We start from the raw sequence: 26681 nt of genomic DNA on the forward strand, positions 1-26681 counted from the left end.
CTTCATCATGGGAGTATCATTTTTTCATAAGAATCCGTTTAACTCATGAACCGTTGAGTTATGACCCAAAGTATGGCATATTGTCGAAATTGTCGTCAAAAAAGCTATCGAATGATGCAATAATATACTGGGTGTGCCATTTGAAATAAGCAAGAAGTTGTCTGTTTCCGGTATAACCGGAAGTTGTAGAGATCTGAAAATATTTTAGGGAGAAAGATCTGTTTGTTATGTTTAAAACCCCAATATGCAAATTTTCAGCTCAAAATTATGATTAGTTTTCCATAAAAGTTTAATAGGCCATCCCAATGAATCACCCTGTATTTATGTCTCGTAGGAAATTTTCATTCAAAAGAAGGAGCGTTTTCCAACGTTCTTTATTTTAGGGTGTGACTACCACCCTTAGGCAATGTTTGACTCCAGGATCAGCATAAGTTCACTTCTCATTGACCTATTTACCAGTAAAACGCATTGTTTTCAACAAAGAATCTAACTGATAAGTTTTCCTTGTTTTCAGGGAAATAACGTTAGATGGCGATGTCATCTCAATCGCAATCAATGTTGGAAATGATTAGTTTTCCATAAACGTCCCGGTGAATCACCCTGTATACTAGGTACTTCATTATATCTATTAAATAATGAAATTCTCAGCTTTACTATTTTTTTTTAGGCTTAGCAGGTTCATCGAATGAAATTTGATAGAGGAAGCAATTCCAAAAACTGATTTATTTGTTAAAGAAAAAAAAAATTGAAAAACACCGTTGAAAATTTGTAACTTCGCCGAATAGAAGAGTCAACGCGTGTACAATAATTGTTATATTTCCCCAATAAAACCAAATTAATCAGTATTTTATGAGATCTTCTGAAAAATAATGAGGTATTTCAACAAACAAATAAAATGAAGATAATATCTAGAAAAACAATGATCGGCCATTTCCAGTAAAGATTTTAAGCTGAAATTTTTTTTTAATTTGAATTTATTGGATGAAATATAACATTTTTCTCCTATTGTACATATGTACTAGAAAAATCAACTTCAATAATATAGCTATAGGAGAACAATGAAAAATCGATAGAAAAAACTTCTTGAACAGTTTCTGTCAAAAATAGAGATTTCTCAATGGAAATACTTCGTGGTTAGTTCACATAGATATCCGGTCATATGACATGTATCCTGCTATTGCTACTTCCTTTCCCGTCACCCTAAAAGGATGTACCTAACCGAGCAATCATTTCTACACTGTTATCTACGAGCCACATACATATATATTACAGTTTTAATTGTCTGACACTAACTTATAGCTGCAATTATTATAAACTATTAGACAGATTCGAGGGGCCTAGTTGCCTATCTGTTTCCACTTATGGAAACAGAAAGTTCAACGTTCATGTATTGCTCTTAAAAATTTTTTTTAATATTTGTTCTTTGCCAATATCAAGCATAAAAAGGAAAAATAAGTGCAATATTGCAAATATTTGAGCCTAAATCACAAAAGATTTATTTTTTTGCCAAATCGCCCAGAATAAAAAGCTTCTAGTTAGAAACGATGAAAAATTGAATGTTTTTCTATTATTTCAATCAATTATAATAGTTGTGTACTTACTGATTTCAATTTGCCAAGCATGATGGTAATGCCACCTCCCACAATTTACCTATACTTGCTATTCTGTATAATATCGAATTGAACTTTCAAACTTGAGTAATATGTTTTTTTCCTATTCTCTCAGGTTTTTCCAAGACAGAAAAGATTAATTTTTGACTTTGGTGAAAAATTTTAAATATAGGTATTCGACAACACCTTCAGAAAACACGGTCATTTCCATATTAGTTCACCTTATTGATTGATATTCTCGAAAAGCTACAGTGAATTGATCTTTTAAAAACAGCGTTGGAACTAATGTTCTCTATACTATATATAGATTTCAGATAAATAATTCATATTGTGGCGTTTCAACAATTCTCGGTACATTATGGTAACAATCATTTACCAGTATTTTCATATTCATCAAAGAAACGATTAGATGAAACGTTTCTATCAGTGGATTAAAGGGTTCAATAAGATATGAAAAACGTTATAATATGCTCTTTTATTGCAGTAAAGACAACAGACATTGATTCACTTAAAAATATATTATGGACAAAAACTGTGCATTCATTTAAATTATTATACAACACACTTCCTGAAGAGGTATAACACATACTTAAGAGTCAATAGACCCATTTTATTGAAAAATTATAGATTGTCATCTTCAACTAAATCATTCAATAATCGTTAAAAAGAAATATTTAAATAACAAATCGAAGCCACGATCGTATAAATGCAGAAAGATGTTTTAGAAATATTTGAGCACACTCAGATTTAGATCGATACTACTTGGCTGTATTATTGTAAATTAGGAAGATTTAATTGGGCGACAGAGGCAGAATTAAGAAGTTCCCATCTCTGTTTCTGCTTACGTTGTTCCGCCATTTGATCTTTCAGATCCATCAGTTGCTGAGATAAGTTTGTAACTAATATTTGAGTGGTTTCAAGTTGAGCTTGTAGGCTTCTAAGTTCGATCTGTTCGCCGTCTCCTTCTACAGCAGCCAGCGACATTGCTCGCAATCTCGGAAACCAATCGAGATTTGATGCTTTTACCATTGCATAAACGTAGCTTTCAGGGCCAGTAAATTCAGTAGGGTCTTTCACTTTGATCAGGACTATGAAGTACAAGTAATGCCACATGTTGTGTTCGCATTTTATATGTTCTTCGAAGCTTACCGTCTTATTATCGAATGCGGACCTGTTCAAACCTGAAATACAATTTCATGTTGAAGAAAGTAAGGGGAAGAAATAATGATGGTGGTGTACGAGGGTGGTGTGATAAGTACTTAGCCTAGAGAACGTTCTCCAACTTTTTTAACCCGACTGAAAAATGCGTTTTCGTCTGCAAAGTAGGTCTCCGCCGCTACTGAAACCTCCTCATTCGACCCTAATTTCTGCCCTGCGCCTGATTTTTTCGATTTTGAAAACAAGAAAAGTCGCACGGTGCCAAATCCGGATAATAGGACGGATGCGGCAGCAGTTTGTAGCCTAATTCGACCAATTTGGACTAATTCGGGGTCGAATCTGCTCAATAATTCGGAATAGTAGAGACCTGTGATCGTTTCGCCCTTCTCCAGGTAGTCGATGTACATCACACCTTGTGAATCCCAGAAAAAGTTGGCCATCACCTTTCCGGCCGATAGGAAAGACTTAGCCTTCGACGGGTACAACCCACTGTTTCAACTGTTCCTGACATTTTAACAGTAGCCGTCTACGACGATGTACTACACGATAGTACGTTTGTTTTGTGATAGTTAAACCATCTGGCAGTGAGGCCAAGTACTTATCAGACCACCCTCGTAATTGAGGGTTCTTCTCAATACAACATTCTTTAATCAAGTTTGCTGGAAGCCGCTGTGAAAAAATTCCATCGAAACCAGTTATATTGGCAATATTTTTCGAGCCAAATGAAAAAAAAAATCATTAAAAGAGCACAACTCCTTCAGCTTGTGCGCAATATTTCTAATTGATAATACTCCTTGTTATAAATTGATGAAAACTATGGTCAAATTGAAGAAATTGCTCTTTCAACTGTTTGACCATTCAGCTTTTTTTTCCAGGTCTGGTCTCAGAGAATACTGACTTTTGAAGACCTCAAAAAAAAAATTCCCAAGGGAAAACTTTTGGTTATAATGAAGACAAAGACGAATCTTGCTACAGAAAAAGTATCGAAAAGTTAGAGGCCCTTTGAAGAACATGCATCACTCTTGAGGGTGCTTATGTCGACGAATAAAGTCAATTTTTTTACTGGTTAAGCCTGGGACTTATTGAGTGAAGTGTTATTCTCAGTTCACAAGCCAAAGGACATTGATGATATCATAAGAATGAATATCATACATAATGTGAAGACGTCTTTGTTCAGAAGAGTTTATTTTGGATGCAAATATATCTAGTTTCGACTGTTTCTCATTTTTTGGTAGAATAGGCGCTATCAACACCGCAATGAATGATATGATACTGAAGTTAGAAAATTTATTTACACGTCAGTTACTAAAAAAATGGGGAATTGTTAATGGTTTTATACTGTGCGAGCGAAGAATATTCACAAAATGAATCATTAATTCAGCTTTTGTAGCTAATAAGCATAGCTATTTTTTCCTTGAAATTTTCACTTACAATTTAGAAAAATATTATATGGAGGCTTGGACAAAAACCTATTTCTTCTAGAGATCCATGAATTTCCTGTTCAGATACAATACTTTGTGACTTTCAGATATACTTTTAGACGAAGATAACATTTTCGAATAAAATTTCGTTTGTGATGATTCTTCATTCGCAAAAAAAAATTCAAACATTAGAATACTTACCACAAATAAAGCAGGTGTTTTTTAGAATAAGTTCTTTCTGTTGCTTCTCGGATCTTAAATCGGCAAAAGTATCGATAATAACACCAAAAATCAGATTAAGTACAATGATTATCACCACAAAGAAGAAGAGTAAATCATATACTACACGAGCGACAAAAAGTGGTTCCTAAAAATAAAAAAAATCTGATCTTACCAAACCATCTTTTTAAGTATGTATAGGATTTCAGAAGTTTGCCGTTAGACGCAATTTTACCTCACTGCTAGGTGCTCTTAAAATGTCCCCAATACCCCCTCCATTTCTTAAGCCCTGATTCAACGTAGTTACAATACACATTATCAAGGAATCACAAGCACGTTCTCTTTTCTCCTCACCATCATCAACCTGCTTACAAAAGCCACCATCTTCGATGTAATGGTGTCCAGTTTGCCTGGATATTGTTTCACAATCCTCTTCTGTTGATGGAAACTCCAGGTTATTCTAATATCACTAACCTTAATGCAGTTACTCACCAGTTTTAACGTTAACACTAACAATAAAATCTTCCTTGAAGAACATATAACCAATCAATGAAAACATATATACTAAAATCATGGCCAACACTGCTGTTAAGATAATAGATCGACCATTTCTTGTTACAGATCTTATAACGTTCAACAGAGTCTCTTCTCTGTAGACAACATCAAACAACTGTAAGGTAATTAATGTTAATATTCTATTTCAAACAACTAGCGGTTAAAAATTCCGACTCACCAAAACAGAATAGAAGAACGGGTGCATAACAAGGCCCAGCATACAAAACACAAGATATGCCAAGTGATACACAAGTTCAGCATCTGTGAGTATCTGCTGGTAAGTTTTAGTTAAGGTTCCATGGTTTCCCATGATACTGACTAGATGAATACCTTTGAGTAATATAGTTACTGAGCCCAAAAGCCATAACGTTGGCTCTGGACCTAAAGAAAATATCAGTCTCAATATAGTTGATGCTACTAATGTCCTTATTCCCATTTCTCTTGGTAAGGTTACAACAATAGTTGCAGACGCTAACATGGCAAGCCAGATCAATATGGAAATACTTGAACTGATATCTAAAACATAACATAATGTAGAAGTAGCCAATATTTTATGGTTAGGAACTCACTAGGTAGAGTGTACTCAAACGGATAGAAAAACGCTACTATCAAATTTATCAACACGGCACAATTGAACAATATGTTACTCCATAAGGACATATAGCTGCTCACCCAAAACAAAACAGGTTGTGCTGAAAATTTAATGTGATTCAATAATTCTGGATCTAACCTAACCTAACCTACCTCTCAACTTCTTCTGCCATTTCATCTCATTAAACATGGCATCGGTTCGATCAAAAAAGTCCGCAACTTTTGAACCTTGATCATCTCTTTCGGCTGTGTTCAAGACTCTGATCTTCGTATCAGTTGTTATATATTCACATATCTCCGGTATTGGAAATACAATTTGTTCCAACGTTCGGTCATGTCTTACGATTTCAATTTGAGCAGTGTGGGTAGCGTAATACATAAGTGCTTTCTGCATTTTGAGATCAAGTGCAAAATCTGTAGGTTTAAGTAATGCAGCCAATTCCTTGTTATGTTGTGCCAGTTGATGACAAAGGATGTAAATGTTGTGACCGACTTCTTTCGGTGATACAGCATCATTTATCCCACTGTCGTCCAGATCGTCATCTTCTTCAGAGGACTCTTGATGGAATGCCCGACAGGCAACATCGACAAGTTGTTTAGGATTCATGTTGTAGAGTATCCTTTCTGCGTTCTCGCTATCACCTCTACTTTCCATAATAGCAAGCAATAGTTTAGAAGCGTTATTCTTTAATTCTAAAACCAAATCCATCCTTGTTTTACCTAGAGGATTTATGTCATTCAATATAAGAGCAGTTATGATATCTAAACCATTCGATTCGTGTGTAGCTATACAATTTTGATTCTCGTGACATGGTCCTTGGCAATATTCAGTTAACGTTTCCAACGTTTGATTGATGAGTCCAACATTATTCTCGTTTATGTAGAGTCCAAGCAGTCCTAAACCTCCAGTTGTAGAACCACAGATACAGTCAAGGAACATTAATGTTTCGGATACCAAATTGTAATTTGTTTTGTTATTCTGATTGCGAAGAAGATTCTGCAGGGCAGGATTGTGATTTTCACAAAGGAGTTGTAGGAATCTAAGAATAGGCTGCATAATTAATATCTTATTAGAGAGCATGTTTTGTTCTTCTCTTTCTCTGTTTTTCTCCAATTTCTCGGCGAGCAATTCTTCAAATGCTGATGCTGAACCTTGTGCTACAGCCACTTCATCTCCTGCACCCATGTTTCGAATTTGGGCGTAAGCTTGAGACGTCGTTTCCGCAGCCCTATGTAGCTCCTCCCTAAGTTCATCACTTATCTGGATGCCGTTCATTTTCCCATTTTGTTTTTTTGATATCTTATCCAATTCTTTACCATCTTGTTTGTCTTCGTGCGCTTTAGCAGCTATGTCCGAGGTATTCACTGTCACGGTCGATTTTATTTCTTGTTGAGAATCCTTCATTTTATCATAAAAAACCTAGAAGTCCTAACTGTAGAACAAGAAAATCCTGTCAAGTTCACTTACCTTGAAGAACGATAAGCTCAGATCTCCGACAACTAATTTTTGGAACATGCTCCTTTGTATGATGGGGTTTCCACCTTCTAAAAGAGCTATTCCTAGTTCCACTGCTTCCCCAAAGATCATTGGGGAACTGATGGAGTTTATAACCAGCTCAACAACCAGGTCTGAAGCGCCTTCTCTGTCCAAATGAGTTTGCACTTCGTGTAATGTACGGCCCGCTCTACTCAGGATTTTCGCTGAAGAAACCATAACAATATAAAAATATTTGTGAAGAAGATGAAGAATTATAAAAATCATCAACAAAAAAATTTGGAAGGACTAAGAGAATATTTATAAAATCGATATTACCTCCTGGACCATGCATGACAGCTGCTATTTGGTAGTTTCCTAAAGCAACGGTATCATGTTTTTGTATGAAAGCTTTACCAAAGTACCTAGCAAGTAAACTATTCCTTAACACATCTCCCTACAAAAAAATATAAATTCTTAGATCCTATTTCAACGAATTGCAATATGCAATTACTCTACCATTTCCTTCTCCCTTTCCAGTTTTTCATTCTTAGCAGCGATAAGATAAGAAAGATATATTTTTCATTTTTCAATTTTAGCGCAATAGACTGAAGTTCATTCGATATTGAAACCTACCTTTTCACCATACTCCGGATCTATAGCCATCATTTCTCTCAAAGTTTTCAACACTTTGACACACAATTTTTCTTCCTTTTCTTCCAGAAGTTGTTCGGTATGCTTTATAAGTCTGAAAATAATTACAAGTTTCAGAGAGAAGGGTCGATTCGATATAAAACCAATATTAGGAGTACCTTCTTATGAATCCACCACTCTCACATTTCTTTCGAGAATCAGATCCTACTGGAAAGAGTAATTCTGGCCTATAGAGAACATCAACTAAGAGAGACAACTCAGATTGCACCAGTGGTTTCAACTGGTCTTCTAAAAGCGACACTATATCTTGCAGACCTTCAATTATACTCCTATCTAACTTCATCAACTAGAAAATATTAAAAAATTAAACTTGCAATTTTTTTTTCTTAATTCCATATAAGGAACCGTAAAAATCACCTGGGACTGAGATCTTTCTATTTTAGGGGTTTTGGAAGCTTGCAGCCATTTGCTAGTTTGTCTTGTTAATATTGTTGCTTTATTGAACATAGCAGCAACTTGGCTTTCTAAATCCAAGGGAATAGCTATTCCCCGATTTTTAGCTGAAAATAAAAACACATAATCCAATGTCGCACTAAAAGTAAAATTCAAATACAAACCAACATCAGATAAGGTCCTAATGCAATTTTCTACATTAAAACGTTGAGAAGGAGACAACCAAGTGCATTGTGAAACTCTAAATGCAGACTGCAGTAATTGTACAAAAATAGGTTGTCTTGTCTAAAAATGCAATCAAAATATGAATTAGTGATTATATTCGGCCAGAACCCAGTAATAAAATGTTGAAACTTTGCTAACTGTTTATTAAATCCCGCTAAAGCAACATAAGTTGATAGATCCTAGAAACCTTGTTAGGCCCCAAACAGTACTAAATTGTTAGCGAAGAAATCTAAGTAGAAAAATTCCCCTAAAGGGGCATTGCGTAAAGAGAAAGCATGCAAGGCCAGTTTCTCAAAAGAGTTAATGAATAATGTGTAGTTTATTGATTAGTTTCTAATGAGAAATGTTTTTATATTCACCACATGTAAAAAAAATTTTTTCATTTGAAATTTGTTGTCATTTAGTTGTTTTTAACAAAATATATAGAAATTGTTACAGTATTGTACGCTGAATATTTTATATTTTGATTCAATAATATGTGTACAGTACTTACATCAGCTGTTACTGGCGGGCAATGTTTAAGAGGTACTATAACTGTAAATGGATCAAAATCTTCCAAGTTTTCTATTGGCAAGTCGCTCCAATATATCTTTGCCTCATGCAGGTGTTTCTATGTCCCCAACATGATTAGTAGTGATTATCACTTTGATAATTTAAGGGTGTAAAATTATTATTTACAGTAGCATTAATTCGAGTATGCTGTTAGTTGAGACACTACAGTCTGCCATTGAAAATTGGTGTCAGATAAGATAAATCACTATTTGGTAACAGTTTATGTAATCAGAGTCACTTTCAATGACCTATCATGAATTCTCCTGTTAATACAGTAATATCATATATAACACCAATTAGTAACACAAGAGTTAAGTGCCCAAATAGTATTCCAAAAAGCGAAAATAAAAGTCAACAGAAAAAAAATTATTGAAATTTTGCAGATTTCAATTCATAACATATTTGAAAGTGGAAACCTATGAAAAAAAAATGTTAGGGCAATACATTCAAAGCAAGCAAGCATAACCATTCACCTTATAGGTTTTCAGAGTATTACCTGAACAGTGGTACTTTGATCTGAAAATGGAGAGCTGAAGAATGTAGAAATAATATTCATAACACAATTGGTGACATAATTTTCTAAAGCTTTATCTGGATGTTTTCTATCAGTTGGACCTGTTGCTATATCAGCCATATCAACCAAAAACGACTTCTCAAACAATGTCCACATATGACTAGAGGTATAAATTTCTTTCATCTCCACTTCGGTATCAATATAGCAGTGGTTCAAAAAGCCTACGTATGCTTCTTTGACTTCTGGAATGCAGTATGGGTGGACCACTATGGATACAATATCGTCTAATGGCAGCAAACTATGGCATTTGATTTCTGTATAAACGTTTTTCCCCATTGTACAGCAAGCTAACAACTTGACTAGTTCCACGTGGTATTTCAAAGAGCTACCTTCGTCCATACAGTGTCTTTCAGATCGCATCATCTCGATAAAATGACTAAAGGATGCCTTATCATTATAAAATATCAAAACATCTTCACCAGCATTAACCAACTGTAAGTAAAAATGTTGGAATAAAAAATTAGTAACTAACTAAACTCTTTCCCGAGTACAGAGGATAGTTGTACCAACTTGGCAACAAAAAATTTGGACAACATCTCAAAACAGGGTTAATTTTAGGTAATTTTTTTATAGAATGTATATTCTATTATTTTCAACTACAAAAGTAACAATATGAAACTTTCATGTAGTAATTACCTCTTGCATGACCATATCTTGACATTTTCTTATGAATTGATTTTCTGCCTTAACTACAGTCTGCAGAAATTTCAAATACTGCACATGTCTCTCGTGAGTTTCGATGCAGTGAACAAAATGCTGAATAACTTTCTCATTAACTTCATTGCACAATGTAGAATTGTCTTGAAATATTGCACACACTGTTTGAGCCTCCCTTATCTGTAAATCAAGAATTATATTCGAATATTCATGGTATTGAATTACTTACACCAGGATTCAAAAATAAGTCCAAGTGCTTGTATAACAAAACTTGATTCTGCTGATTGCCTAAGCAGAAATTCTGTAGAAATTCGTGGGCAAGTCTCATCAGTTCGTTCATGCGAACATCTTCCTTCTCATCGTAAGGTATCTGAAGTAAATCTAATACAACTGTGTGCACACCAACATTACGCAAAAGCCTCTGCTCGTGCTTTCTTGGTTTAATCAATCCACTTGGTGATGTCTGAATACACAGTTTATTCATACGCATCAGTATCTGCTGAATCTTCTTATACTCATCGGCTTGTTCTTGTTGCAAAGGGGGGCCAACATCTAAATTTATAGCTGATCCTTTCTTTTCCAGTATAGAACGACTAGACAATTTTATAATTGTTTCTTCGTCATCATCTTTGTTCTTTTTAATTGTTGAAGAATGATCATCAATGCTTCTTGATTTATATACCCAGAGCTCAGATTTTTCAACAGATTGTCTAAGTACATCTAAATCTGACTTAATTTGCTTATACGACTCAACATCGCTATCTGATACTAATAATTGTACCTAGAAAATTTCATTAAACGAGTTGAAAAAAGAAATAATAATAGAAATAGTGAGAGGAACAATTTTTAATTATAATCACCTGTTTAAATGCTTGCAGCACTTCTTGTCTTTGACTAAAATGCCTGAATAGAAGATGCAACGCACCGGAAACTAAAGAAGGGTAATCATGCATGACCAGATGCAATAAAACCCTTAAAAAGGTTCTACCACCATGACCGTCAAGATCTAAAACTGCACATTCTTCGCTGCTACCAAAAATTCCTTCCGCTTGACTACCGATAGATTCTAAATCTATATTCTTGTGCATATTGAGTGAGTCGCCCATATTATTCTTTCCACTCTCATCAAATTCCTGCTTAAATATACTGAGCAAACAGCTTATCCTATAGTCTAGGCGAACATCCAATATAAACTGTAATTTAAAACAACTATACTGGAGCAAATAAGAATATTAATTAAACTTACTTCTAGAATTTCTATTATTTTCAATTTTGTGTCCATTACCAACGGATACTCTTTATGAGAAGATTTGTTCTGGACTGAACTTGTATTTACAACAGATCTACCAACTGGACCCAACGCCAGCGAAGTCATCACAGCTCCCATGTCCCCAATTGTACGTAAAACTCCTCCTTCAGCTACTTGCACAATAAAATAATATGAAACTTGATCGATTCCAAAAATACAAAAAAAAAAGCCTAACTCAAAGTAGTGTTAAAAAAATTTCTCATTGAATATGGTGACCACAAATCACAAATATACCAACTGATTAAAAAAAATTAAAAATGCAACTTTGAATTCACAGGTGAAGTAAGTATGTTGTCCCATCTAACTTTCCTGAATGATTGGCATCACTTCAATGAAAAATTAAGAAATTGTTTTGTAGATTCACTGCGAAAAATAATCACGAACAAAAACCATGCTTATACATGCAACAATCTTTGAATTGCAATCTACTCACAGAAGGTATCTTAACCAAGTCAGCTAGATGAAATATTTTTTTGAAGTAATCAATTCTAATTCTGCATTATTCTACAACTACAATAAAGGTTTCCCTATTGATATCAATAATTAAATGAACTACCTCGATGATTATTGTCATTTTTTCATAAAATATAGGTCCTTCTTAATTTTGTTCTTCCAACAATATCGATAATACATCGTCGAAGTAGTGCATATTCATATATAAGGAAGTATTTCGAAGTTGGGAAATGTTGAAATTTTGGTCTACATGTACTCAGACCAACAGAATTTGATTTTTGAATCAAGAGCATTTTGCAGACAAAAAAAATGGACGCTGTTAACCTGAGTATAATTTTTTGTGCTGTGGCAAACTTCGAGAGAAGATAAATGCATTGAAGTTTAAAACAAGAAAGCATTCAGTTTATAAATCAGTAGGCTACGATAACTTCCTTATTGATTCTAAAACAATGGAGCTTCAATTGGAACATAAAAGCATAACAACTTCGATAACAATTTCCACGACAAATGTACCTCTTTTTCCCACAATTTGGTAGTCGTCAGCTACTTAAACATATAAGGTATGGAATAAAAGTTGTGCTTTAATCGACTCAACAAACTTACATTCAATTTCACTTCGAGGCAACCTTCCATCAATGTAATCATTTTCTGACACACAATCCAAAATACTGAGCAAAGTTTTCGTTAATCTAAGCAAGTCAGAAAAACTATAGAAACCAAAATAGATTAATTCTCTAGCCAGTTTTACTACCTGAAATCTTCAAGTGTAGCAAACAAAATCTTATTCAGTTTACCTGGAAATCACTTACCTCAAAAGTCAACTTATTTTGCTCTTGGTCTGAAAATGACCACATTTTAGCAACTACATTACACAAGTAATCTTCGACAAAGGAGATAGTTCCGTCAAATCTAGACCTAACTGCTTCTTTGTTCGGATCAGGAGTTTTGTTTGTGTCATAACTAAAATTTTTACATTAGCGAAATGTTTTGTTTCAATGTTAATTTAGGTTCTCTTACTCATGGATGGACATCTTGGCTGGTATTTCAGACCACAATCTTGCATATTTTACTGGTGTAACAGGTTCTTGTGGATCTCGATCTACATGGAGATGCAACATAAGTCTACAGAAAGAAGCTCTAAGATCAAAACTGACAGTCTGGTCTGCCATACACCTCAAAATCAGATCTATATCTAAGTGTGGAGAGAGATTGTTCAAAGCCAAGTACTGTCTGTTGAGACACATATTTGAGAACAGATCCAACTGATGCCTGTAATAGTCCAAAATAGCCTGTTGATCTTTGTTCATTTTAGCATTCCTGCACATTTCTACAAGCGGCATCGATTTTTGTCTATTATTCCACAGTAAAACCACCTGACACTCCTCAACTAAGGTAACAGGTTCTTGCAATTCATCTTCTTTATTTTCGGCAAGTTGACTTTCTGAAATATCCTCAACTTCAACCTGTGTCTTCATTATTCGAGTTTCAATCAATATGTCAGAATTTTTCTGGCTGAGAACACTTTTACAGATAAGTTCTTGTGTAACAGGTATTGCTTTTTTGTTGGATATGCATAGGTCAGATAAATAATCGAGGAAACGAGATTCCCAAGTACTCATGTTCTTCCTGACCAAACCAACAAATGTTTCTATCTCCGCAGGAGTAATATGTTTTTCTAAGAGTTTACGATTATTGTGCAATAAAGCTGTTATTGTATCTTCTGCTAATATATCATAACCGATTTGCTTTTGCATGAAACCGAAGTGTTTGGCGATGTACTCCTGATTTTTTCTATAATCCTGCTGGCTAAGACGGAGAATTCTGTAACACAACCTGAATATATGCTTGTATGGAGCATGACGAGGGTCACCTAGTTCTTCGATTTTCAAGAGTGGCCCATCTCCATTTGGAGCATCGATGAAAGGCCCCTAAAATTCCAAGAGTAAATGAAAAGGACACTGTTTTTTTTTTTTAAATTACCTGCAAAATTTTAAAGAGCTGTTTCAAAATTGCCTGTTCTCTAAGCAATTTCTGTCGATCTCTGTTAGGATTTGTAACGATCAACTCTAGGGCTTCTGTTTTATTCTGTTCATTCTCTAATTCTGCTACGAAATAGACGATATCTTGAAGGAGATTATTCAACGATCTAAAAATTAAAAGTCCGTTTAACTTTCAGCAAGGAGAGCTATCAATTCAATACCTTCTTTCATTAATCGAAATAGTTCCAGTCTCTAATTTGACAGAAAGCGACGAAAGTAACTTGCAAGCGTCATTGGCGAAGTCGAGATCCCTAACTTCTACAGGAGATACAGAGATCAGAGCGAATGCTTCCTTGTCTTCTTTCATTGTGGCACAACCAACTTTTGACATCACAGGCTTATCTTCTTCTTTATCGATTGGCAACGATGTAGAATGCACCCAAGTGTTCGTATACAAATGGTGCAATCTCACGTAACTTGATTGGGGCACAAGTGAGTCCCCCCTGGTTAAACTTGTAGGATCTAATTCGAACAAAGAGGCGATTTCTGTGGAATTAGCAACTGGAACAAGATGATAAGCTGGCACATCTGCCGCTTCTACTCTAAATTTCGTTCTCATCTGATTCGTTATCTGTTCATTGTTGACATCTGCGGCAAGGTATTGGCCAGTGGCAAGATGTTTGAATCTGAAGAGCGAGTCCCAGTGGCCTGCACCCCCTCTGCAAGGATCATGCTGCACTACTTCAATCTCCCACAACGCCTTACTGCTGGTAGCTGAAGTAGCGCTAGCTCTACTTGTTGTCCTCAAAAATACGTGGTGATGTTTCTTGTATTCATCCATGGTTAAAAATTTCTCTTGTTCTGCGTGGAACAAACGTACTACGTCACCACCTTTAAGAATATCATCAGAATTTTCTTTGTGTTCCATGAAGAGTGTCACTTTCCATGAAGTGTTTCCGTTAACAACATTCACTTCTTTACATCCTGGGTTATCGGGAAGCTCGTGGTTGGCAGATACATGCAAAACCTGTTGACCGGTATTGACTGGGTTTAGTATTACTTTGTCACCCAGTACAATATTGTCACCGGTAGATCTTAATTTGTAAAAAGGAAGGATATAAAACCAAGAACCTTCATTTCCATTGCCGTCAAGGTATACTCTCATAGCATTTCGTTCTAACTGAGCTGGTAAACGTTTGTTGACGGTGAGATACTTATTAGATTTAAGATGCAATAACTGTACAACACTACCGTATGGGACATTATTTCCCATGAGTTTTTTATTTTCACTTTCATTTTGTTTCTTTTCGATTTCAGCAGCATGCTACAGAAGAATAAATAATTATGTAATTGGCGATTAATACAACAAATGAATAAACTTAAAAGACATTTCTAATTCAAAATTTTCGAATTACCCTTGTATATCAATTGTCACTTTGTTTAATTGGTTCTTAAGTATTCAAGGATATATATCTAGTACAACACTTCACTCAATAAGTCCAGGACCTTCTCTAACTTTTCTGTAGAAAGATTTGTCTTTGCCTTCAGTACTCATCCAATTCGATACATGATACTCATTTTTATCCGTTTTCAAACAACAACAAATGTAGTGTCACCTCACCTTCAATATAAATTTCGACACGCATCATTCGAAACCCCGTTCTAACAAGAAAAAACATTGGTATGGCGCTGGTGGTGCCATCTGTGCGCCAGGCCCGGAACTTTTTGAGTGACTTGTGAGTATTAAATTGAAGGTTCAGTTTGTATTTGCAAAACATTGATATGAATGAGGTAATCCACATGTGAACTCTTAGTGTACTAGTATTGTTTGTATATAATAATCTATAGACCAAAGAATCAATAAGAAAAGCAGCATATCTGGCATTCAAAATTCAATCCAACCTTTAGTAACTGAATGTTATCAGCTAAATCTTAACAAAGGCAATGTAAGCATTGAAAATGAATAATGATAAGTTCATTCTCAGGAAATATTCGAATGAAATAGTTCAGCAAACAGATAATGGACTATAAAACCACAAATTTCAATGCACTGATAATGAACGAAAGGAAAATTATTTAACATTCTGTGTAATTTCAATAGGTTGTTTTGAAAATTATTCAATACTGTGAATATTATCCTTATGAGATATCACAGGAAGCAAATCTCATTCATCAAGAATATGGAAATAACAATGAATGAAAGACTTACATGAAGCCTTTTGAGCAGATTGGTATCTGTGTTGGATGTCATACTTTGTTTTGCAGCTTTCCAGAATTGTTTTTGAGCAGAATATCGATTCATAGGACATATTTTGAATAAACAATCTGCAATTATGAGTTACAATATACACTCCAGAACATATTTTTTCTCAAAATTCTCACCTCTGAACTTCTTTGGAGGGTTGAGCAAATCTCCTACTTCAGGACAAACAACACAACGATCATCAACCAAACTGAAACATAAGTTAGAGTTACAAAATTGGGTATACCCAAAATTGTTTATACTAATTTACTTACCCCAGTGTACTCAAAAATCCACTAGCTGCACTTGAACCTTCTGCATAAAGGGAAACAATGTCCCCTAGATGCAGAAGACTAGACAAACCTATATCTACCATTTTCAAGAAATTATAGATGAATTTTCAATGGAAAAATTCCAATCATTGTAGAGATTCCTGCAAAATAATAACATAAAATCAAGTTCTTGCAAAAAGGTTTTCCCCAAAACATCTGTCACTTGTTCAGTTAAAAGAATGAGAGTAATATATAGAATGATAAAGTTACCAAAAAACTTAAGTTTTTACTCAAAATGTGATGGTTTCTTCAGAAAATGATGAAACTAGCAGGAATAAAATAGCTGTGCAGGATGAAAAACAAAGGATGTAGGTTAGGTGTATTGAGGAACTCACAATATTTTAAATACAATTTTATCCTGCTAAACTTAGCAATGAACTGGTCTAAACATATCAACAACCGAACTGCAGATATCAGCAGTAGAAACCAATGAATCCTGCAGAATTGACAGTAGTTAATTTGGTTTTTCTTTTGTAGTTATGGAAGAGTGTAGACCTATACTTAAATAAATGACCTTGACTAAAAATTAGTTCAGTTTTTTATCCAGAGATGGTGGTACGTACGAAATAAAGCGTTCTATTCGTTGTTCACAGGCAAACATAATCTCCCAACGCGCTATATAGATGGCGCAGAAACGATTTTTAAAATCAAGTTTGCATGACTTCTACCCATTTCAATACTACCAGAATGTACAACAAATGTTCCCTCTCAATTCAGTGCTGCAACTTTTACAACATAATCCTTTTCTCCACATCATATGGGTTAAGGTTCATTGACCAAAATGAACATAGGTGCAAATCTCTAGAAAATCGTTGAAATCACATTAATATGCTTTCCAAAGTCACTTGACTAGCACGTATGCTGGGTTTGACCAAGTTTCAAGTGATTCTTTAAGTGATAGTTCAACATTGGTCAAGTAATTGGTTAGACTATACCATATCCATTTGAATAAAACACAAATAAGCATTTATCAGTATTTATTTTCGAAGTAATAAATCGTAACTGCTAAAATATGTAACCATATCCATTGACTAATCCTTCGACCTTGTTTTCATTACATAAGTTGAAGATTGAAAATTAAAATGTATTTACAATATCACAAATTTTATGCTATGTATTACACAGTAACAAAATCACAAAATACAGCTTTGAAACAAAAATACCAAAATATATTCAATCATAATTTATACATAAATACACTCAAAAATTTGAAGGGCAATTTTGGCATACAAATCTTAGAGTAAATATTTTTACACCCAAATAACCAATTATAAAATTTGGATAAGTATTACTATACATTTTTAAATCCATCAAAGGATTTCTTGACTACTCCCTTCCAAATTTCTGACTTGAAGCAAATTTGTGTATCCTATATGAACAGTTAAGTAAGTAAAGCCCACTTCTAAACAAAAACATAATCAAATGAAAAACTGAAGAAGAAATAAACAATTCTTGGTTTAAACATCAAATTCAAATTCCACCACGGTTACTATTTGCCTATTTGAGCCGAAACCAGAGGAACGTAAATTTATTCAAAAAAGGAATCAAAATCGCATACCAAACGATTTAGGAAGACACTTATGCAAGTGGAACTATAAAAATTCTTATTTATAGCAAATTTGGACAGGGACAGTTTATAAAAAAGACAGTAAAATAGAGCATAATGGTTGTATCCAATTTTTGCTTCGAATTCAAAATTGTACATTTTCTCCAAATAAAAATGATTCCCACAATTTGACAGTATGTCTCTACTTGGTAATCATTTAGCATATAAATAAAGGGCTTAAAACACATAAATTCTTCAACATCAATCCTACATATTTCATTTATTAATTGTTGAGCAAAAATTCCTCAACTTTTAAAGTTGCTAAAACTTTTAAAAGACCATACCTGACTATCCAGCTCTTATTAGATTATTTAACATTGTATATACTCAATAAAGGTGCAGAATGAATTGTATGAATCTAACACCTTGAACTGTTAGTTTGAAAACCCTGAAGAAAATAGACAACACACTTTGTCAATAAAATAAAGAAGCAGTGTAAACACACTGATTATTTACAGTTGTGTGCCTTTTTCGGAAGTTGTTCAAAGAGGTATCCATTTCTAAAACAATTTTGATTAGTGTTTTTCTGCATATTACTACTTTCATAACACTCCCTAATTTTGAAACAATCACTTATCTAAACCTGTCTATAGGATTAAAGGAACAGTTGAATAGATTCAAAATTTGAAGGAATATTACATCGACCGAAATAACTTCCATTTCGATATATTTTCAAGAATATTTATGTGCATCCTTTATTACGTATTATGTTTATATAATAGTGCTGTGCTAATGTTTTTTTTTAATTTTTTGTGTGTACAGTATTAAAAAAAAAGACTAACTGTCTTGTGACTAGTGTTTAACTTAGATAAGAAACTTTCATCAATATCAAATTGAAAAAGAGTGATTAAATATTTTGGGCTGGTGTTCAAGCAAATATGAGATGAAAAACATGTGCTTATTTAGTTTATAAGTTATTCCTCTAGTATCCAAAATAATGTTGAAATTTCCCCTTTGAGTGTATATGTCAATGTGACATATTAGGCATAAAATTGAGAATTGTATAATTCTGTTGGTCAAAACGAAACTATTTTTAATTCCAACCCCATATTGTTCGATTATTACATTTTTCAGTAACTAACATATGGAATTTGAATATTTGAGATTAATACTGATACCAGAATTCTTAAATATCGAATTATACTTTTCTCCATAATTCTACACAACAGCAATTTTCAGGGCAAATTTCTTTACATTAGATACAAAAAATGAACTTGGAAGATCAATAGTAGAAGTGAAGACATCTTGTTGACTATTCTTGAAGTATTGCTCATAGGACGCTGATGTAGAGTAACATTCAGAATTAAATTCTTAGACAAAAGATTTGGCTGCACGTATTGAAAAATTTGTATTTTAAAAATTCATCTCACCTTCATCATGAACACTAATCAGCCTCAGAGGTATATTTTAGAGCTTATTGAATTATTTTCTAAATATAATTTTTGTAATGATGTAAAAACTCTCACCATAATGTGAAATACCTGAATAAGATAGTATTGTGGATAGATAGAACTTTTTCAAAAATTCCGTTAGTTAAAATTAAATAGGATAATTTTCAAAACGCATCTATCCGTCATGCAACAACACCTACTACGATAAATATAAGAAGAGAGCTTGCATACATCCGGCTACCAAAACAATTAAAAACATTTCAACATAAGTTGGACCATTTCTCAATCGACAGCTTTCCAGCATATTGTTTATACTACCTTGAAGCTCTGCTATTTTCTCTCCTTGATCTTTAACGCATTTTTGAAGGTCATGAATGGCCATCAGAACCCTGAAAGATCATTCATTTCAAAATTCAGTCAGCAATTTATCAATGAATATTTACCCTGATGATTTTGGCATATTTTTCACAGATTGTGTTGAATCAGAATGAAATTCCTCGGAAGTTGTAGCGCTATCGTTTATATCAGCATCTGAAGAGACCTGTTTCTGTGGTATTTTCCTTTTAGATATTTTCATACTGAGTGATCTAGTTTCTCCCTGTAAATATTGCTAAAAATTAATGAAGGTTGTATCTTAATTTGATTAGCTAACAAACCTGCTGAGGATCCACACTAATAATACTTGAGGTTCTTATCATCGGAGTTAAATGTTTCGTTCTTGTTGATATAACATAGTCGAATTCGTATTGATACAAATCGTTACGAGGATCCCAAGGTCGCAAATCAGAATGCATGTACACCCAACGGCCACTCTTCAAATCCTGCTGGAAATGGTTTGGCAACCAATCTTCACATTTTGCTTTACGTTCTTTGGAACGAGCTAAAATTTGAATTTATGTATTTTCTCAAAAGTTGAATTAGCTATTAGGCCAATTGAGAAGTCCCCGGTCTGATGCACATATGGTGGTGCTAGTATTAAATCCATATGATTTTTAGTTAGTACCAACCTTCAAACGATACGTGTCAAAATTTGACAGCAGTCTGACCATTAGTTAGTGAGATATTGCGTTGTGAGTGTAGCTACTTTTGTTATTGAAAAAAATGGAAAAAAAGAATTTCGTGTGCTGATAAAATAATGCTTTTTGAAGGGAAAAATTGTGGTTGAAGCAAAATCTTGGCTTGATGAACAGTTTCCGAAGTCTGCACCAGGAAAATCAACCATCATTGATTGGTATCCTAAATTTAAACGTGGTGAAATGAGCACCGAAGACGGCGAACGAAGTGGACGCCCAAAAGAGGCTGTCACCGACGAAAACATCAAAAAAGTTCACAAAACAATTTTGAATGACCTAAAGTAAGGTTGATCGAGATAGCAGACATTGTGAAGATATCATCTGGACATGTACATCATATCATCCACGAATATTCGTACACGAGAAAGCTGTGTGCAAAATGGGTGCCGAGCGAGCTCACAATCGAACAAAAGCAACGTGTTAAAGATTCTGAGCGAGGAAAAACACAACAGTCAGCTGGCAAGGTATAATATTCATTGATTACCTCCAGAAGGATCAGACCATCAACAACGATTATTATAAAGCGTTATTGGATCGTTTAAAGGATGAAATCGTAAAAAACGGCCCTATTTGATGAAAAAAAAAGTGCTGTTTCATCAAGACAATGTGCCGTGTCACAAATCAATGAAAACAATGCTCAACAATGCAGACCTCAACTATGATGAATAATAAAACCGAATTTTGCCAAAAAATGTGTTTTACTATGAAAGACCGCGGACTTTTCAATTGGCCTGTTAATGAAGCAAAATTTTCAGAGCTGAATACTGACCTCTTTGTGCTTCCTCCAGGATTGTTTTTTCTTCCGTAGCGGCAATCATATCTTCCCTTAAAATTGCAGCTGAAACATGTTGCCACAATCTCTCCGATTCAAAATCTTCCTGCTTATCAATTGGTACAGTATGACGCATGAGTCTACTTTTCCTTAATTTATCTGTGGGGTTCCACAAGGTGGATTGTTCACCGGTTCTTTTATCTTTCAATGTTACAACACCATCCCAATACCCTTCTAATGTAGCTAAAGTTTCATTTCCCAGTTTTAATTTACCAGAGATACAGTTGGTTTGATCGGATCTACCCAAGAATGGCTGGAAGATAATAATTTAGCGAAAAATGACTTGGGATTTAAATGAAAACAATTACCTTCAATTTAAATTCGATTTCGGTATAATATCCAGTTTTCTCGCAATCAATGGTTACTTTGCCACCAAGTTCCATTGTCAGCGTCCCTACTAATATTCCTTTACAGTGAGCATAAGGTATGGTCATTGTGTAATCTTCACCACGTGGCAGTAAAGTCAAAACAGCCGTGCCATCCAAAATGGCTGATGTAGAGTTGCCATAAAACTTAGATCTAGCAAGAATGCTAGCACTAATAGAATACCCATCTTGCCTATTGGACACATAAAATGCCGACATCTAAAAGTGACTACTCGTTATTAAATCGAGGAATTAATTATACATTGGGAACTACTCACAGGAGGATGATGAGATACTTGTTCGGCTATATAGAACGTTTTGGAACCGTTAGGATTGAGCCAGTAGCACCGAAACGTTTCACCTAAAATGGGATTGTAGGGTTTCTTCAAACCCTTCGGTTTCTTGTAAAATCCTGACAAATACCATCGAACAATAGACTTCATCCTTGTGAAAGCATCATCCTCCATAACAGCACTAAAAAAATTTTCAAATGAGTTTTACAAGCCCGTTGAATAACAATCTTCACTTTCTATGTTATATTTACCTTGATAATATATCAGCATGATAATAGGCATCTGTCAGTTTGTCTAGGAACGAACGTGGCTCAAGAATGAAAGTAGGTAAAACAACTTTGCTCAAGTCCATTCCTGGTCTAACCTGTTTAACCAGATACCATATGAGTGATTTGTTTTCTTCAGCTAGCTCCTCCACTTGTGCACCAGACTGAAAACAAAAAATTCAGCAACACCTCTTTTTTTCATTTCTTTGATACAATCAAACAAAGCTCAAATGCCCCAAGCTAAGCTTAATCTACCAATGAAAACTGCAAAAAAATCCATTCATTAGATGCTGATGACACTGCTTTACTTGCTAGTGATGAAGATCCTGCATTAGCATCACTGGAGTGTAATAATGTGAATGTTAACAAGTCCAGATCGAACTAGGTAAAATTCACATTAAGAAAATGAAAGTGTTCTTCTGTCAAAATCAATAATAAATCTGTGTAGCAAATGTCATCAGCATGATACTTGGGCTTATATTTAGAGGAAAACCTAAGTTGGAAACAACACCTAACAAAAAAACCGAAACAAGTTGAATAATTGTCTTTTGGGAAGAAAATCTTGAAGATTTACAACTAGACAACAAAATCCTGATATTTATTGATAAAAATTAGTTTTAGAAACAGAAATTACTGAGAAAATCCTTTTTTCTGAGTTCTTTAATACGTGATACTCATTTTTTGATGAATTCATTAATGTGGATTAATTAGGATTGAATATATATATAAATTCAAAAATAAGAGAATGAGATTTTAGGTAGTATTAGTGATTAAACTTACTCCACCAAATTCTTCCTCAGGAACTGGAATATAAGGAGTTTCTGGAGGCTCGTCATCTATTTCTTCTTCTTTTGCAGAAATATCTGATTCTGAATCTGTCATCTCACAGTCACCTGTGCTCAAGTGAGCTCCATTCTCAGGTTGACTCATATCATCAAGATCTGAAAAAAAAAACCCTAGAAAGTGGATTTCTGAATATTTATAGTTCATTAGAGACCCACCAGAGGAATCTGAACTATGAGAAAAGAAATTAATTCTATTTTCAGAAATATTCATAAGACACATTGTAAAATACTGTCTAAGTTAGAAACTAACGGAAGAAGAAGTCCACATTAATTCTGTGTTGGTTTGTATTTTTTTTTATCTCAGCTGATTAAACTCACCATTGTGGAAATGTTTCTCATAATCTGCTTCGTTCCATTGTGTTTCGTGATTTGCACTGCCAGATTTATTACTCACTGATCGGACCAAGGCAGTATTATTTCTTATAGATATTTCCAAGGCATCCAACCAACACATTCCAGATGCTTGAGAGGGGGCTCTAAATATGGAGTAAGAGCTGGGAAGTGGTTGAACAACGGCACCTTTTGGAATATAAAGTTTTAATAAGAGTAAACCTATCAAATTTTTTATTACATTTTTTTAGTTGTTGTTACCGTTTATACAATGCTTCAGCCTTATGTTATCAACTATTAATGAACTGGTCTCTTAAATATTACGAATTAGATAACCAAAATTGAATGTAGGTAGAAGATAATATTTTAAAACAGAAACTTTACTCCAGCCAAGGGGTCAATTTGAATTTTTGATTTATATCCCTTCATTATTTGAACTGTAGAGAATTGTTTATAATTTTTCTAAAAAAAATTCGAAAAAACCAAAAGACAATCAATTCAATCTTACCTAGATAGCATTTCAGGAAAAATATTGTAATTGATTAAGTACGTAGTATTAAACTTGAGGATAGATATCTTGTGGTTTCATTTCAACAGGAAGTTGAAAGTATAAACTCATAAATTATTCGATTATTTGTTCATGTTTTCCAATTAAAGTTATCAAAATAACTCACCAATTGTTTCATTTTCTGGTCCCCTTGGGGCCCAAATTGATTGATCTAGAGGGTTATAGAGTTTGAAACAAAAGCCATCTTTTTTACTGGGTCTCTCTATTACTTTGCATGAATTAAGCAGTATTGTCCCAACCCAATGACTGCTCTGAAATAGATAATCTCAAATGATGGATACCAAGACTTCAATAATATCGAACTCACTTTTGCCTTAGGACTTTTGTAAAGTACCAAAAGTCCCGGTTTAAGCACACACCACAGTTTCGTCCATGACTTCAAAGTACCTCTAATTTTAAGCCAATCAGCAAGAACTACAACTGATGGATCTTTCAACGAGTTCAACAATTCATTGGTTACTCTCTTTTTTTCTCGTCTATAATTTTTTCTTTGTGCTTTATAAGACTCCTTTCTAGTGAGCTTGGAAGTAGGATCTGGGGTCTGCAACTATCATAATCAAATAATTAATGAAGAATTTTATTTGTTAAAATTTTTCGATTGAATTCATTATTCAATTCTGGTAATAGTCCATCGGTGGAGTTATTGATAATAATTATTATTATTATATAATTATTCAATTTTCATGAGAACATGAAAATTTCTGAAAATATAACAAAAAACATATGAAACTCAGCATATAGTTTTAATCAATAACTAATCATAATCTCATAGGTATTATCACTACCTATTATATCAGTCTGTTTCTTATCAAAACCAATATATGAATGAATAATGAAAATTATTAAGTGACAAATTGTGAGATAATATCACATGAAAAGTCATAAAATGAGAATTAGCAAAATGTATGAAGTTGGTCAAGAAAATTTTTAATTAATTATATTAAGTGCCTATTATTATTTTAAAAATAGAAATGTGGTTCAAAGACAAACTAATATATTCAGTTATTTCCGGGTTAGTTCCTCAACTGATCAAGTGGACAAAATATTTTCAATTAAATCATCAATAGTCAATACTTAAATATCCTATGACCTTCAAGGACAAGTCATTATCAGTGGATGAGCTCAACTGCTATATCAACAAGTTTTGTCAATTAACTGATACAAGATTTTTTTTTAATCAAGATGAATGAATAAAATAAATTGATGAATTTCTTGAATCAATAATAATGAATAATAATGATCAATAACTCATTTTCCTGATAGTTACTTACACGATCTTTATCACCTACAGTATGGTCAAAGTTTTCAAAACTTAGAGCACCTGAAATTTTGAATGATAGTGAATAATTCTTATGGATTTTTATGTGTTAAAATTTTACCTGGTGTATTAGCGAGTGAATCACTAGATGGTAATTTTGGCAATATATTGGACAATGCTCTTGATTTTCTCTCTTCCGATTTAACGCTTTTTCCTGATCCAGGAGTGGCAGGAAAAACATAGGGATTAGAGCTCACATGACTAGATCCAGGACTGGTTGGTCCTTGATGTGATTGAGACATGATCACGATTGTACACAAACACACTTAAACTTGAAGACACTCAATAAAAACATTTGCGCCTGAGGGTACACTGAAAGTTCGTTTTATAACATAAACACAGTCACTGTTTATTTATACATAAAAGGATACCAATTTGAACATAAAGATACTATGTGAACACATTTTAAAGTTTCAAGTTGGACAAATCCCTGTTTTTATCTAAAAATAATTGGGAATAATTTTGCTAGCAGTAATTAATCATTCCACAACTCCCCATTAATGTTTCCTACATTGTCAAGCACATCTACTACACCAAGGTTATTATAATTGCTGAATGGCGATGATTTCAAACCATGAACTAGTATGGATTTGTTGCGATTTCTGCCGGTCTCGAAAAAATTATAATATTAAAACAACAATAACACAACCAACGGGTCAAATTCTAAGACAACAGAACATCACGACTTCTAACCTCAATTCTAACACTCAAATAATAACGCAGACGCTATACTGCAAACGCTTCTTCATTATTGGCAAATACAATCTCTAATCTGTTATGTACGAGCCTATAAGCTTGAATTCAAACACCAATTAATGAAAATAAAAACAGAGATTGAGAACTCAACATTCACAATTAATGACAATCAATGTCATATTAATACAATGACAAGTTCACGACGAAAACAATGTAATAGTGGCGCTAACTAGTGGAAAATTCTTTTTCTATCATACCACACGAACATAGGTAACTACATACAAGCGTAGGTAACTATAAGCGAATTCAAGCGCGGTTATCACCGGTCTTGCCCTTGGTTGTATTGTGGCCCTTTGGGAGTAACTACGAAAACAAACTTCCGCTTGAATTCAGTGTATGGATACAAACTTAAAACCCTTCTTCAATATGTTAATTGATACTCTCTAGAGTCTAGCCTAGACCATAAGGATTAACAATCATTTATTCGAATAATCTCCAAAAAAAACCCTTAAAAGCAATCCAATCAATTTTTTTATTCATACCTATCTCCTAAATTGAAAAATTTCACAAGAGATATAATTGCAAATTCTTATTCGAAATAGTCAAATTTCCTTCAACCGGATTTATCCAAATTCCTACT

General features: G+C 33.9%; 2 protein-coding genes across 6 annotated transcripts; both read right to left on the minus strand.

The window, feature by feature from the left end:
• Positions 1–2066: 2066 nt before the first annotated feature.
• LOC123685597 (inositol 1,4,5-trisphosphate receptor) lies at positions 2067–16933 on the minus strand. Of its 2 annotated transcripts, XM_045625294.1 has the most exons (29): positions 16794–16933; positions 16402–16559; positions 16267–16337; positions 16094–16209; positions 14106–15208; positions 13886–14051; positions 12923–13833; positions 12715–12865; positions 12509–12656; positions 12419–12448; positions 11390–11562; positions 11004–11336; positions 10373–10924; positions 10123–10323; positions 9409–9918; positions 8854–8970; positions 8300–8420; positions 8100–8242; positions 7841–8028; positions 7665–7776; positions 7368–7485; positions 7023–7255; positions 5708–6974; positions 5533–5655; positions 5142–5479; positions 4901–5078; positions 4644–4843; positions 4391–4556; positions 2067–2791 (listed from the first exon to the last, which is right to left on the minus strand). In XM_045625294.1, exons 2-29 carry the CDS (start codon positions 16500–16502, stop codon positions 2382–2384), a joined length of 8280 nt encoding a protein of 2759 aa, XP_045481250.1. In that variant the 5' UTR covers positions 16503–16559; positions 16794–16933; the 3' UTR covers positions 2067–2381. The 2 variants fall into 2 exon arrangements, with proteins under 2 accessions (XP_045481250.1, XP_045481251.1); XM_045625295.1 differs by lacking the exon at positions 8854–8970.
• A 487-nt stretch (positions 16934–17420) lies between these two features.
• LOC123685598 (oxysterol-binding protein-related protein 8) lies at positions 17421–26224 on the minus strand. 4 transcript variants are annotated; one of them, XM_045625298.1, is made up of 14 exons: positions 26039–26224; positions 25407–25785; positions 25299–25348; positions 24335–24574; positions 24134–24278; positions 23448–23648; positions 23065–23225; positions 22270–22448; positions 22004–22199; positions 21669–21944; positions 21298–21613; positions 20112–20335; positions 19899–20065; positions 17421–19844 (listed from the first exon to the last, which is right to left on the minus strand). In XM_045625298.1, exons 2-14 carry the CDS (start codon positions 25585–25587, stop codon positions 19655–19657), a joined length of 2526 nt encoding a protein of 841 aa, XP_045481254.1. In that variant the 5' UTR covers positions 25588–25785; positions 26039–26224; the 3' UTR covers positions 17421–19654. The 4 variants fall into 4 exon arrangements, with proteins under 4 accessions (XP_045481254.1, XP_045481255.1, XP_045481256.1 ...); XM_045625299.1 differs by having other exon boundaries at positions 24335–24568; positions 25407–26224; XM_045625300.1 differs by having other exon boundaries at positions 19899–20053; positions 25407–26224.
• Between the last annotated feature and the right edge of the window lie 457 nt (positions 26225–26681).

The sequence above is a fragment of the Harmonia axyridis genome, chromosome X (assembly GCF_914767665.1).
Source record: "Harmonia axyridis chromosome X, icHarAxyr1.1, whole genome shotgun sequence".
Taxonomy (NCBI): domain Eukaryota; kingdom Metazoa; phylum Arthropoda; class Insecta; order Coleoptera; family Coccinellidae; genus Harmonia; species Harmonia axyridis.

Bases quoted from the DNA above. Each gene is read 5' to 3' on its own strand.
- LOC123685597 (XM_045625294.1), bottom strand. From the start codon at position 16,502: ATGGTAGATATAGGTTTGTCTAGTCTTCTGCATCTAGGGGACATTGTT. The intron at 4,844-4,900 runs GTGAGTAACTGC...TTCCATCAACAG, and splicing joins TAGTGTTAACGTTAAAACTG to AAGAGGATTGTGAAACAATA. The intron at 4,557-4,643 runs GTAAAATTGCGT...TTTTATTTTTAG, and splicing joins TAAGAGCACCTAGCAGTGAG to GAACCACTTTTTGTCGCTCG.
- LOC123685598 (XM_045625298.1), bottom strand. From the start codon at position 25,587: ATGTCTCAATCACATCAAGGACCAACCAGTCCTGGATCTAGTCATGTG. The intron at 22,449-23,064 runs GTAAGTTTAATC...TTTTGTTTTCAG, and splicing joins CTGAGGAAGAATTTGGTGGA to TCTGGTGCACAAGTGGAGGA. The intron at 21,945-22,003 runs GTGAGTAGTTCC...AGTCACTTTTAG, and splicing joins AAGTATCTCATCATCCTCCT to ATGTCGGCATTTTATGTGTC.